The following is a 14,928-nucleotide window of genomic DNA, read 5'->3' on the forward strand; positions in this document are numbered from 1 at the left end:
GGGATAGGAAAAATAGAGTCCTCTTTTAAGAATTTTGGTAGTAAAAGGAAATTCATTAACAGGGAAAAGGTAATCAAATAAGTTACCGAAGTAGCTATTAATCTATTTATGTATCTGATGGGTAAAAAGAATGGGGGTAGAAAAGCTGTCTTACTTCCTTGAACAGAAATGTCTGAAGATGCAGGTAAGGAAAAGAATTAATTAATGGAGTATCTATGAGGAGTGTGATCCCTCATACTGAAAAAATAATTACATTTGGAGAAGAGAAAGGAAGGAAGAGAAAATATAAAGTAGCATTTATTAGGTTGAAAGAGTTCACACTGGCTGTAGACCTTAATGTGTTATATATTGAGAATACCTGCTATAAGAGATAGGGGGAAGTTGAGGGGGGAAAAAAGGGAGGGAAAATTTAAGGAAAGTAGAGAACAATGATAAAATATGGCAGGAAAAGGGATGAGAAAGAAAGACTTTAAACAGAAAACACTATTAAAAATTCAACACTGGAGGAAAGCAGATGTGGCTCAGTTGATTGGGCTCCCATCTACCATATGGGAGGCCCTGGGTTCACCTCCCAGGGCCTCCTTGTGAAGGCAGGCTGGCCCACACCCACAGAGCGCTGACAGCCCATGCCCACAGAGAGCTGGTGCAGCAATATGACACAACAAAGGGAAACAAGCAGACACAGAAGAACGCGCAGCAAATGAACAAAAAGAGCAGACAGCAAGCAAGCGGGAAGGGATGGGGAAAAAGAAATAAAATAAATCTTTAAAAAAAAATTCAACACTGAAGTGGATGTGGCTCAGGTGTTAGGGCTTCTGCCTACCAAATGGGAGGACCCAGGTTTGATCCCTGGGGCCTCCTGGTAAAAAGAGAGAGAGAAAGCGTGCCTCCGTGGAGAGTCATTGCCTGCATGGTGAGCCAAGTGCCCACGTGAGGGCCTGTGCAGTGAGCCAGGTGCCCACATGGGGAGCCAGTGCCTGTGTAAGTAAGTCACGCAGCAAGATGATGATGCAACAAGAGAGAGACATGGGAGAGTCAAGGTGAAGCACAGCAGAGACCAGGAACTGAGGTGTCACAATTGACAGGGAAACTCTCTCCACATTGGAGGTCCCCAGGATCGAATCCTGGTGAATCCTAGAAGAGAAAAGTGAGAAGACAAGACAAAAAGAAAAATAAATACATAAGATCACACATAGCAAATGGACACAAACAGTAAAAACAGCAGGGTAGGGGGAGGGGGAAGTGAAGAAAAAGAAAATAAAATACATTTGTAAAAAAAAAAAAAAACTCCAAGCACTGCTTCAACTTCTCCCTTCTGCTGTCCAGGCTGTGCCACGTAGAAGAGCTCAAGCTGTGAGAGTTTTGGCCCCCAGTTGTCAGCAGCATGGCCATCCAGAATGGACTCAATGTCTAGGTAATATGTTAATAGTGGGAAGCGGACATGGCTCAACTGATAAAGCATCCACCTACCATTTGGAGGGTCCAGGGTTCGATACACAGGGCCTCCTGACCTGTGTGGTAAAGCTGGCCCATTCGCAGTGCTGCCACGTGCAAGGAGTGCCATGTCACACAGGGTCGCCCCCGCGTAGGGGTGCTCCCTGCACAAGGAGTGCACCCTGCAAGGAGAGCCGCCCCACATGAAATAAGCATAGCCCACCCAGGAGTGGCATGACACACACGGAGACCTTATGGAAGATGACACAACAAAAGAAACGCAGTTTCCCAGTGCTACCTGATAATGCAAGCAGACACAGAAGAACACACAGTGAATGGACACAGAGAGCAGACAAGGGGGGGTTGGGGAGAGAATTAAATAAATCTTTTCAAAAAAATGTTAATAGCCATTGACATTTGAAGATCATCAGAAGTGGAGATAAAACATCTCCAAAATTATAATTTCCTCCATTTCTCATTGAGAGCATTCGATGCATATAAAGTCAGGTTTTAAAATACCATCAGATTTCTTTTGAACTTATGCAGACTAGTTTTCTCATAATATGAGGCATTCTTCAGGGAAATGATGTGACCAAGATGGCAGAGAAAGACACTCCAGGGTTCCACCCCCATACATAATCTTTAAACATGTAGCAAAAAGCAGAACTATCCTTCTCAGAACTCCCCAAAACAGTTAATGGGCTAGATTAACCAGGCAAGCATTGAATCAAGAAGAAATCAACTTAGAGGTTGATTTCATGCCATTCAAGGTAATCTCTGACATAACACTGAGTACAAACTTAAGGAACAAACACCTAAGGGACCAAATTCCAGAATCAACACATTAAAATATTAAAAGACCAGAATAACTGAAATTTAAAATTCCCTAATGGGGTTCAGCAGATTGAAGCTCATAGAAGAATCAATGAGATAAGATAACTGAAATTATTCAGTCTGAGGAACACTAAGAAAACAGAATGAAGGAAACTGAAAAGAGTCTGAGGAACCTGTGAGACACCATCAAGTATAAAATTATATACTTTATGGGAGTCCCAGAAGGAGGAGAAAGGGGAAGAAAAAACATTCAAAGAAATAATGGCTGAAAACCTACCAAACTTAACAAAACATGAATGTACACATGCAAGTTCAACAAAGTCAAAACAGGATAAACCCAGAGATCCACAACCAGCTACACTATAATCACACTGTCAAATGCCAAAGAAAGACGAATGCTGAAAGCTGTAAGACAAAAGCAATGTATCATACACAAAGGAGCCTCAAAAGCATTAGTGCTCGATCACTCATAAGAAACCGTGGAATCAAGAAGGCAGTGGTATAACATATTCAAGCTGGTGAAAGAAAATAACTGCCAACCAAGATTCTATACCCAGTGAAACTGTCTTTCAAGAATGAAGGAAATGGAAAGCAGATGTGGCTCAAGTGATTGGGCTCCTGCCTACCACACAAGAAGTCTCTGGTTCAGTTCCCAGTGCTTCCTAAAGAAAGACTGTGAGCTGGCATGATGGGTAGGCACAGCAAGCTGATGCAACAAGCTGATGCAACAAGAGACACAAGAAGAAAAGCATAATGAGAGACACAACACAGCAGGGAATGGAGGTGGCTCATATGATTAGGCACCTCCCTCCCATGTCGGAGGCCCCAGGTTCAGTTCCCAGTGCTTCCAAGAGAAATAAGGAAGATGCACAGACACAGCAAGTGCAAACAATGAGGGGGTATGGAAAAATAAATTTAAAAAGTTTAAAACATTCCCAGATAATTGAAAGCTGAGGGGCTCCATCACCATTAGACGAGCCCTACTAGCAACACTAATGGGAGTTCTTCATATTGAAAGCAAAGGACACTAGACAATAAACCAAACTTTTTGAAGAAATAAAGATGTCCAGATTTCCAGCCAATACCATGAAATGGGTTGGCTTAACAATGGGAATTTATTAATTCATATCTTTGAGGCTAAGAAAAATGTCCAAATAAAGCCATTATCAAGCTGTTGCTTTCTTCCTGAAGACAAGCTGCAAGTGATCCTTGACTCCTCTACCACATGGCAAAGCACATGGTAGTGCCCGCTAATCTCTCCCTTCTCTTCTGGGTTTCCCTGCTTTCAGCTTCTTGCTTCTGTGGCTTTCTCTCTCTGCCTGAATTTCATTGTCTTATAAAAGACTCCAGTAAGAGGATTAAGACCCACCTCTGGGCCACATCTTAATTGAAGTAATCTCATCAAAGGTCCTACTTTGATAGTAATATTGTAATATTTTTGCAGCAGTGGCAAGAAGAGACTGTATCAATTCTAAGGGTCAAAAATGGGGTATGGGATTTGTCCTTTTGGAGTGATAAAAACATTTTAAAATTGAGGTGATAAAAGCACAACTCTGTGATGAAAATGAGAGCCACTGAATGTACATTTTGAGTGGATTGTACAAGGCAAGGTATTGAATAACAGTGAATCCTGCGGTGGATGATGGACTGTGGTCAAGAGAATAAATAAGAGAACGTTCTCACATGAACTGTAACAAATACATAATATGTTTCTGTTTTGTTTTGTTTTTAAACTTAACATTTATTGTCTCACGTAATCTTTTTTTTTTCTTGAGGTACTAGGGTGGGGATTGAACCGAGGATCTCAAATATGGGAAGCCAGTTCTCAAGCACTGAACCACATGTCTCCTGAGTTGTTTTTTTCATTTGTTTTGCTTGTTGTTTGTTTTTCTTTTCTCAGGAGGTACCAGGAACTGAACTTGGGACCTCCCACGTGGGAGGCAGGTACTCAACCACTTGAGCCACATCCGCTCCCTTAAGATTATGTTTTTAAACCAGTCTATTCCTATGGGTGTGATACCGTTTGACTACACTGAATTCAGGTGAGGGTCCTTTGATATAGATTACTTTAGGGCTTTTGAATGGACTATATCAGTGAGGTGTGACTTGGATTGAATCTCTGTCCCTTTGCTGGGTCTGATATAAATGAAGATACAGATAGACACAAAGACACAGGAAAAGTAAGCTATCATATTTGATCTCCCATGTGAGGGAAAGGTTTCACACAGAGCTGAGCTGTAAGGAGAGAAGACCGTGAGAGGATGAAAGAGCTGAGGTCCAGGGAGAAATGTGCCATATGCCTGATAGATTACAGCTTGTATTAGTCAGCCAAAAGGGGTACTGATGCTAAGTACTAGAAATCTGTTGGCTTTTATAAAGGGTATTTATTTGGGGTAGAAACTTTAGTCACAAGAAACTTTAGTCTAGCTGGACTAGAAAATCCAATTCAAGGTACCATAAGAGGTACTCTCTCACCCAAAGTCAGTAGCCACATGTTGATGCAAGATGGCGGGCAACATCTGCAAGGGTTCAGGCTTCCTCTCCTTCCTCTTAAAGCTCCATGGGCCCAGCTTCTTCTGATCTCAGCTATAGGTTGGCATAATGCTTGTCTCTCTCCCTGGGGTTTTCTTTCCTGGCTCTAGTCTCTTCACAAGATCAGCTGTAAACTATCAGGCTCATCTCTCTTCCAGGGCCTCTGCTGTGTCTAATGAGCTGTTTCTCTTCCTCTGTGTTCTTCTTTTCTGTGTATCTACTTCTGTGTGAGAGTCTGTTTTATCAGCTCACAAAGAAAACTGGGACTGAATGCTGAGCTGAACTCTAATGATATGGTTGAATCAAAGCCCTAATCTTAACATAGTTTAATCAGATGGCTCAACTGAATCTAATCAAAGTGTTATCATACCCAGAAGAATAGACCAGTTAAAAAATATAATCTATATCTCTTTTTTTGAATCCACAAATAATATCAAACTGCCACAAAGATGAACTCAGGAAGAAAGCAGGGCATCTAAGACAGAGAAGAGGCTCAGTATGTGACAAGACCAATGCCAGGTTTTTCAACAGCTTCAGAAAGCAGAGACCTCAGCAGAGATTGTTGGCCCTCTTACTTCCACTGGTGGTGCCTGACTTTAGTGAGAAAGCACCTCTTATGGTATCTTGAGCTGGACTTTTCACAGCCTTGGAACTATAAGATTTTACCCCATATAAATCCCCTTTATAAAAGTCACCACATTTCTGATCCTTCACATTGGAGCCCTCTAGCAAACTAAAACAAAAATTAATGACAGGATCAAATCGGCAGAGTGAGAACACTTCAGGGCTCTTTTGTACCACAGAAGCTTTAAAAAACCAGCAAGAATTGCCAAAAACATCTTTCTAAAAGACCCAGAAAATAGTTTAAAATTGCAGTAACAGGGAAATGCTGAATCAAGAAAAAGTCCACTGAAAAGAAGTAGGACCTCGAGGCACACTGGTTTGCCTCCTTCTCATCTCCTCATCAGCTTGGAGTAGAGCTGGCCCAGATGACCAGTGCAAATACCTGGTCCTGGTTCCAGAGGGAAGAGTAGCCATTGTACACAAACTAGGAGCAACTATATCTAGCCCAATCTCTCTGGTAGTGGCCTGAGGGACTCACCATCCCAGTAATTGCACTGCATATAGTACATAATTTGCCAAGCTTGCCTACAGAAAACTGCGGGAGAGCAGTCAAGTCATACTGCCTGGTGCAAAGGATTCCTGGCTGTAGGCCATACAGAACGGTACTGAGATGTTTGGAAACTATTTCCTAGGGAGGAGGGGACATTCCTATCTATGTAAGTAAGAGAATTCCTAGGGTCACATGCGAATGACCAAGACAAGAGGCATCTACAGGCAGAATGAGGGAGACCTGTATGTTTTGGCCTGGAGCTATTTTCCAAACTCATGGTACTGATAAGCCCTAAGGGAGAGCACTGACACAGGTCAATCTTCAAAGACTGGGGAGTGTGTTTTCTTTTTTTCCTTCTTTTTATTTTTGATTAGCTTTTAGCATTAAAAGAAAGCTCTGTCATAACACTAATTGGATACAAGAATAAGGAACAGATGGCTCAAACTCTAAATTCCAGAGATAACACACTAAAATATCAAAATGGCAGGTTTCAACATAAGGTTACAAAACTTATAAAGAAACAGGAAGTGGTAGCCAAGGTAAACGAGAATATTAAAGCTTAAGAAACCATCAGTGTGGAGGATCAAACCTCAGATATTCCAAAGACTTTAAAAATGGCCCTAAATATGCTTAAAGAGATAAAGTAAAACATGGGCAAGGAACTAAAGGAAATCAGGAAAACAAGATGAACTCAAAGACATTATCAATAGAGAGTTGAGAATTATGAAAAGGATCCAAACAGAGCTGAAGATCACAGTAACAGAAATTTAAAATTCCCTGGATGGGTTCAAAAGCAGATTGGAATTGGCAGAAGAAACAATCAGTGAACTTGAAGATATGACCATTGAAATCATGCAGTTTGAGGAACAGAAGGAAGAAAGAATGGAGACAAGTAAAGAGGGCTTGAGAAACCCATGGGACACCACCAACTGCGCAAATACATGTGTTGCATGAGTCCCAGAAGAGGGGAGAGAGAATATTTCAAGAAATAATGGCTCAAAAATTCCCATTATATATAAATATAACCTCAAAGATACTTAATCTCCAAATAGGATAAACTCAAATACAACCACACCATGACACATTATAATCAAACTGTGAATGCCAAATATAAAGAAATAATTCTGAAAGCCACAGGAGAGAAGCAATGTGTCATAGACAAATTTTTCATCAGAAACTATGGATGCGGTAATTAATGGAAGGCAATGAAAGGCATTTAAAGTGCTGAAAGCAAAAAACTGCCAACTAAGAAGTCTGTATCCAGCATAAATGTCTTTCAAAAATAAGAGAGGAATTAAGACATTTCCAGATAAACCTAAGCTGAGGGATTTGTTTTCTACTAGACTGGCCCTACAAGAAATGCTAAAGAAGTTATGCACATTGAAAGGAAAGGAAACTAGTCAAGTGACTGAAGACACATGAAGAAATAAAGATTTCCACTAAAGATAATGACATTAGTAAATATAAATACCAGTAGCATTGCATTTTTTATTTGTAACTCCATTTTTTACTTCCTACAAGATGTGAAAAGACAATTGCATAACATGCCATGATAAAAATCAATGATTTTGTGTTCATTATATAAAAATTTTAACTTTGTGACAAAAACTACATAAAGGGATCATGGGGTACAGGAACACAGTTTATGTATTCTACTGAAGTTGTTAAGTTGTAAAAGCAAATGAGATTGTTACAGATTATAGATGTTACATTGAAGACCCATGTTAACCGTGAAGAAAAGATCAGAGAACTTGCAAACAAAGATGGAAAGCAGAGCACAGGATATCAGAGATGGGAGGCAGGGGCAAGGGGGAGTTAATCCAAAATGAGTGTAGGGTTTCTGTTCAGAAAAAGAAGGAAAGTTATAATAATGGATGGAGGTGAGAATACTGCAACACTGTGAATGTGATTAATTCCATTGAATGGTATGCTTGGGTGGTATCAGGATGAGAAGTTTTATGTTGTATGTATGAGGAGAGGGGAGGGAGGTGGAGGGAAGGAAGAGAAGAATTAAATGAAATACATGATCTGTATGCTATTGATGAATGGAGGAGAAAAGGATCAAAAGGGGTATGAGGGGACATAAAAACCTGGAGTATAAAGTATAAGCTTTATATCAATGTTAAATTTCTTGAACTTGATAACTATATGTAGAATGGTTATATAAGTGAATATCCTTATTCTTAGGAAATATACATGGATGTATAATGTGGTCAAGGAGTATGATGTGTGCAGCCAGCTATCAAATGTTCAAAAGATAAATAAAGACAGAAAATAGACTGCATGGTATAGCTAAATTGCAAAATATTAAAATTGGTAGATCTGATTATCTGTTAGCATGGGGTTTTCTGGAGTTCTCTGTATGGAGTTTGTATTCATTTTGCAACTAACTGTCCTATAAGTTTGAAAGTATTTCAGATTAAAAAGTTAAAAAAACTATAGCCTCACTATTTATAGTGTGCTCAATAACCACCATTTCTACATGTTACAGTAATATGAATTCAGTGATTATCATCAGTCTTTTCTCTACATATTTTCCATGTATACCTCTTGGTTGGTGAAGTTTGTTTTCTAGTAATTTTTATAAAGTGCTTATGAAAACTACATTTCTTGAGTTTCTTAGATGTTTAAAAATGTTTGTCTATTGTTTTATCCTAGAATTTCTTTGAGAAATACCCAAGCCTTTATTTGTTACCTTCAAACATGAATACTGCTACAGAGAAATTTAAGACCAGTCTGATAATTCTCTCAATATATATAACTTAAAAATTTTTACAGGAGAGAGTGGTTGTAGCTCAGTTGTTTGAGTGCCTGCTTCCCAGGTATGAGGTCCCAGGTTCAATCCCTGGTACCTTCTGAAAAAAAAATTTTATCCCCAGATGTCCAAAAGATTTTTTTTTTCATCTCTGGAGTCTATTAACATTACCAGATTGTATCTGGTGTATTCCCACTTTTCCTGGGACACAGTGTGTGTTTTGAATTGGTGGATTCAAGACTTCTATTTTTAGATACTTTTTTGCTCTATATCTTTAAATATTTTTTCCAGTTTCTGTTCTCAAAGAATATGTATACTGGACAATCTTTATTTTCTATAAATACTAATTTTCTTTCAATTTTTTCTTTTATGTTCATTTCCATTTTATTTGCTCACTTTTCTTAAACCTGGCTTACTGTTTTTTCAACAGTGTCCATTGTCTCTTGTTGTTCCCAATTTGGCCTTCATATCTGTGATAATTTTCTTTTTCACTTACTTTGTGAGTTCTATTAGCTCAAGTTTCACCTCAATGTAGTCATATATTACCTACATTCACTGACTGTTTCATGAACCTCCTTAAATTCATGCCAATAATGGAGTATGACTTCCCTCCTCAGTATCAAAAATTTTCCAGTGTGTATTCTTCAGTTATCCTTTGTTTTACTGTTCTTTTCCTCTCTTTTTTTTGTACCATCTTTGTACAGATCATACACGCATTCCTTTTTTGCTTACTCCTCACTTTTAAATTAGATGAGTTCTTCTGAAATAGCTATTAGCAAAAGGTTCACATTGGGGAGAGACACGGCAGCACTCTTATGAGGGATTCTCCCTACTTTATGTTGAAGTTCTTCATTTGTTTTTGTAAGTTGTTTCAGCCTTTACTTTTCCTAGCCAAAAGAAGTAGGCAGCTTCCAGGCTACTCACAATTCAAATTCTCTTTCCTCTATACTTCTCATCAAGAACAGGCTTCCTAAAAGTTAGCATGCCTATATCATTTCATTGTAAGCTCTGCCTTCCTTGATATTCCTCAGTGTCAACAAAGTCAAGGGAAGTATGTGTTTCTATGCTTCCAAACAAGATATTGTTGCTGTTGTCCCTTAGGGAGTGCTGCAGGCTCTCTTCAGAGTTTTCCCACACCCTGTTGAATCACTGTATTTGGCAACTCTTCCTCATCCTATAGAAGTTTGATCTTCTATATGTCTTTTAGTTTTGTTGATGATGTAGCTTCTGTTTATTTCTTGTGCTCCCAATGTTTTGAGTTCATTTCCAAGAGTAAAAGACATCATATATGTCTTTATTCTGCCATCTTAATACCAAAAGGGCCAAACTAATTTTTAATATTTTTCTGCACTCTACTGTTATTTTAGAGATTAATATATTCCTACTATATTACAATGTGATAACATCTGTTTCATAATACTGCACCAAAGTCAAACTATGATTCCAGGTGTGAATAAGGAGGGAATTATGTTTACCTTTAAGCAGAAATATGTTTGTATATGTATAAAATATTTATAGTAATATGAACTTAGGAATGCAGAAGGCATTAGTCTACACAGATATTTAATATATATAGACTTGTAAACCAATAAGAAATTTTGTACATTGATGATACTAAATAAGGTGTTAGAATTTCAAAATGAAAAGTTAGCTCTTACCTGGATCTGATTTCGCAGTTGTTCTGCCTCCTGCCTCAACTGTTCCAGTTCACTCATTTTTCAATTTGTTTACTTCAGGAACTAACAATCGAAAACTGTTTAAAGAAAGAGAGAGAAACTTTCAACTTTCCATTTACATATTAATCTACTTTTAAAATATTGACATATAATGCCTTTTTGACTTCAACTTAAATGGGACAGTCAATTATGAATTGAACTTGAAGTTGCTAAATAAATATAGATCTACATAATTTACTGAAGGGTTTTACAGAGGAATGTCATCAGAGGTGGATGGAAGAGAAATCTTGAGTTGTAATATTCAAGATTGAATTCTGGAGAATTAGTACTAGAATTCATTCCAGTGAGAAATATTATACTTTACAATAAATAATACAGATGATATCAATAGCTATCCCTACTTGGGATGCCTAATAGGCACCTCAAACTTAATGCTTCAAAACTGAACTCCACTCCACCCCAAGTCTTCCCCATCTCAGTAAATGACAATTCCACCCTTAACTTCTCTATTTCTTCCATATCCTACATCCAAACCATGAGCAACGCATGACAGCTATTTCTTCAAACACTATCCAGGATCTAACCAATTCTTTTTACCTCCATTTTTAATACTTTGGTCCAAGCCACCGTCACTTCTCATCTTTTCTCCTTTCTACTGCCCTTGACCACTCTTTAGTCTATTCTAAATGTGGCAACTTGTGATCCTTTTAAAACACAGGTCACTCTTCTGCTTTAAATCCTCCAATGGTTTTCCACTACGCTTGGGATAAAAACAAACTCTTTATCCTTACCTACTGAGCCCAGTACTGTCTCTACCACCCCTCTGACACACATACCACTCTGATCTCTTTGTCTACCACTCTTAGAACACACTAAGCCTCTGTTTTTGCACTTGTTTTTCCCTTGCCTGGAACAATCTTGCCCCCAGTACATGCCCCAAGTACTATCTTGCCCCAAGTACAATGGCTTGCTCCCTAACTTCTCAAATGCCATCTTCTCAGGGGGCCTTAACTGACAGCACTCATTGCACCCAAGGATTCTCACGAAGTCCCTTGCCCTTTTTTTTTTTCTCACTATAACACCCAATACCATCTAGCATATATTTACGTAATTGCTGCCTATTTCTTCCTAGTAGAATATAAGCTCCCCAAAGCAGAGACTTTGTCCATACCCATTTTATTCTTAAGGCCTAGTATGCTTTGGTTGCCAAAAAAGAAGGAAAGAAAGAAAGATAAAAAACCCAAGATAGCTTAAGAAATAAAGGAAAACTCATTTTAAGGATTTACAATGCCACCAAAGGCAGGAGGAGTATTACTACCTCAGGGAGTCTAGAAACTGGCAGTTCTCCACCTGTCCCATTCATGTTCCTCTTCATATCTGCTTTACTTTTCTCTTTCTACAGAAGGACTTTCTCTGCATTGCCAAGCAAAGACTGAGGTTTACACTCTTAATGTCAAAGTTATGGCCCAAAATGACTGTCCCAACTCCAACTCAAAATTAACATAAGACAGGGAAGCAGATATTGCTCAGTGGATAGAGCTCCCGCCTACCATGTGGTGAGCTGGCCCACGTGGAATGCTGCCATGCACAAGGAGTGCAGCCACACGCAGGAGGGCAGACCGCCCAGGAGTGGAGCCACCCACATGGGGAACTGATGCAGCAAGCTAACACAACAAAAAAAGAGACACAGAAAAGAGACAGTATGAGATGCAGCGAACTAAGGAACTGAGGAGGAGCAAGAGAATGATCACCTCTCTCCCACTCCGGAAGGTCCCAGGATGGGTTCCTGCAGCTGCCTAATGAGAATACAACAGACAGAGAAGAACACACAGTGAAGGGACACAGAGAGCAGACAATGGAGGGGGCAGGAAGGGGAGAGAAATAAGGGGGAAAAAATTCACTTAAGAGAATATGTTTTTCATAAAAGAAAATTTGGTTCTGTTATTTACCCTTAGTTCAAATCTAAGTGGCACAAATAACTCTAACTGTGGCACAAATATCTTTATTCTATCAGGTAAAATTTCCATTTATTTTCTCAATTTAAAAATAAATCCATGGGTTTTTTTATTATGGCATTAAACCACAAAGTATTTTGAGAAGTGATATTGCTCTAATATTCTGTTTCCAATTTAAAATTGTGGTATATCTCTCCACTTATCTAAATTTTCAGCAAATTTCGGTCATTTTCTTCATAAGTCTTAACCATTTCTTGATAGAGTTAGATTATTTAACAGATTAGTATGTTCCTCTGATAGTATCAGACTGGTTAAATTACAGTCAATCTAGAATAACATTCTGCCAAATTGAAGATGCACAGCATGAAGCTTCTTTAAATTGATAAACCTAACTGCCTTTGCTAGAACATACCTGAAATATCGTAAGCCCAATGTCCTAGAAACCCTGATTGTTTGTTGTTGTTGTTTTTTTAAAGATTTTATTTTATTCATTTATCTCCCCTCCCCGCAACATGGTTTGCATTCTCTGTCTGTTTGTCTTCTTTTTAGGAGGCACCAGGAACCAAATCCAGGCCTTCCCATGTGGGAGGGAGACACCTAATTGCTTAACCTACATCTGCGCCCTGTTTATTGTATCTCTCATTGTGTTTTCTCATTGTGACTTCTTATTGTATCTTCTTCTTGTATTAGCTTGGCATGCCAGTCCGTCGCATCAGTTCACTTTCTTGCTCATTCTCTTTAGGAGGCACCAGGAACTGAACCCGCGACCTCCTATGTGGTAGGCAGAGGCCCAACTGCTTGAGCCACATGCACTTCCCCTGAATGGTTTTAATGCCTCTTCATTTTCTAGGTTCCAGGAAAATCCTGGGCAAGGAAGGCTGGTTTAGGTCCCTCCTGATGAGTTCCTAATGTACTAGAAAAGAGTTTCAAGATAACCTAAAAGATTTCAGAAATTTTAAGGATATAAAAACCATCTCTCACCAGTACCCCAAAAAGCCATACCTCCTACAAGTGACCCCAAAAGTAAGAGCTATCTGCAGTTAGCAAGAGATACTCAGGAAAGAATATGGATCTGTGAGATTTTCTCACCTGGATGCCCAAAGGGATTGAGGTACCATGTATAGAAATGGCAAAGAAAAAGCAGTCCCCCTGTGGATGGGGGACTGTTGAGAGAGGTAAACTGCTATAGGCCCCGAGCATTCCTGTATATTCTTGCTGGGTATACCAGAAGGCAAGGCCCCTAATCACTTTTACCTGGGCCATTTTTCAGGGTTGGTTTGTAGTGAGCAACCTTGAAGGATGAAACAACGCCCCCAAGACAAAGAGGCTTGTTTCTGCTCATTATAAAACTGGCAAATTCTCTAGGCTCAGTGTTTCTAGGCTGTGATGCAAATCCAACGCATGCACAGCATCCATGCAGGCCCATCTGTGTCATCCCTGTGGGACTCAGAATACAAGGGAACCAATGAAATCAAGACCATGCTCAAGCTGCTTTCTGGGTAGTGAGTAATAAAGGCTTTTTGTCTCTAACTCAGGAGTTTCGTGTCTTGTCAGCATCCATGAAACAGCAATGGGCTAATTTAAGAAGGTAAAGTTCTAGATCCTTTGCAGTCCTTGACAGGGACAAGATCCATAAGGAAGATGATGAGAGGTCCAAAGGAAAATAATGAGTCTGTGGCCCTCTCATTCTTATATAGACCAGATTCCAGGTCCAGCACTTGGTCAACATTTTTACAAGTTTCCTAACCTACCCTAACCATCTTGTCACCGCCCCCCCAAAAAACCACAACTTTGGATAAACTCAACTACCTGCTTTCATTCAGCCAGTACTCAAGTGGTCAAACACTGAGAAAGTCCAAAACAGGGTATGTTATTACTACTACAAACTGATATCACCAATCTCAACTAGGCCCTCAAAACTACCTGGCAACCCTATACAGTTTTTTCCTCACCACTTACACTCTTAATATTCACTATAGCAATTCTTTTCCAAGCTTTCCAAGCTTTTCAAATGCAGAAAGAAAAAAAATAGAGAAATTAGTATAATCAACATCCATAGTACCTGTCGTGGTTTGCCAAAGGGGTGCCAACACAAAGTGCCAGACATCTGTTGCCTTTTATAATAGGCATTTACTTGGTGTAAAACCTTACAGATCTCAGGCTGTGAAAAAGTCCAATCGAGGCACCAAAGACACTTTCTCACCTGGCGTGTTGCCATGTACTGAAGCAAGATGGCTGTTGATCTCTGCTCAGATTTTTCCTTCCCCTCTAGGCTTCCTCTCTCATGCACAGCTGCTCCACTTCTTCCCGATTTCAGCTGCAGGCTGATATAGTGCTAGTCTCTTAGGGCTTCCTATATCAGTCTCAGATTTCCTGCTGTCTTCCCAAGATCAGCTATTAGCTTTCAGGCAAAGGGCCCCTCTCTCCCTGGGGCTTCAACTGCCTTAGTCTCTCCTTTCTGTCACATGGCAGGATAAAAAATGACAGAGCTCTGTCTTCCTTGTGTCTGTCTCAGTCAATTGTTTTGTGTTTCTTTTTAATCAGACCCAGCAAAGGGGTGGGTACTCACTCTGAGTTATCTTACTGATGTAGCCCAATCAAAAGCCTTAAAACGATCTTATCAAGTAA

The 14,928-nt window shown here is 39.5% G+C and overlaps 1 protein-coding gene across 1 annotated transcript in view; it reads right to left on the reverse strand.

Moving 5' to 3' along the window:
* The window catches only part of GNB4 (G protein subunit beta 4), a 103,816-nt gene that overhangs the window by 49,172 nt on the left and 39,716 nt on the right, over window positions 1-14,928 (reverse strand). The window contains exon 2 of the mRNA XM_004478969.4: window positions 10,328-10,422. Within this exon, the coding sequence (XP_004479026.1) occupies window positions 10,328-10,384 (57 nt within the window). The 5' untranslated portion in view covers window positions 10,385-10,422. The remainder of the gene's footprint in view (window positions 1-10,327; window positions 10,423-14,928) is intronic.

This window comes from Dasypus novemcinctus, chromosome 4, assembly GCF_030445035.2.
Source record: "Dasypus novemcinctus isolate mDasNov1 chromosome 4, mDasNov1.1.hap2, whole genome shotgun sequence".
NCBI classification, from domain to species: Eukaryota; Metazoa; Chordata; class Mammalia; order Cingulata; family Dasypodidae; genus Dasypus; species Dasypus novemcinctus.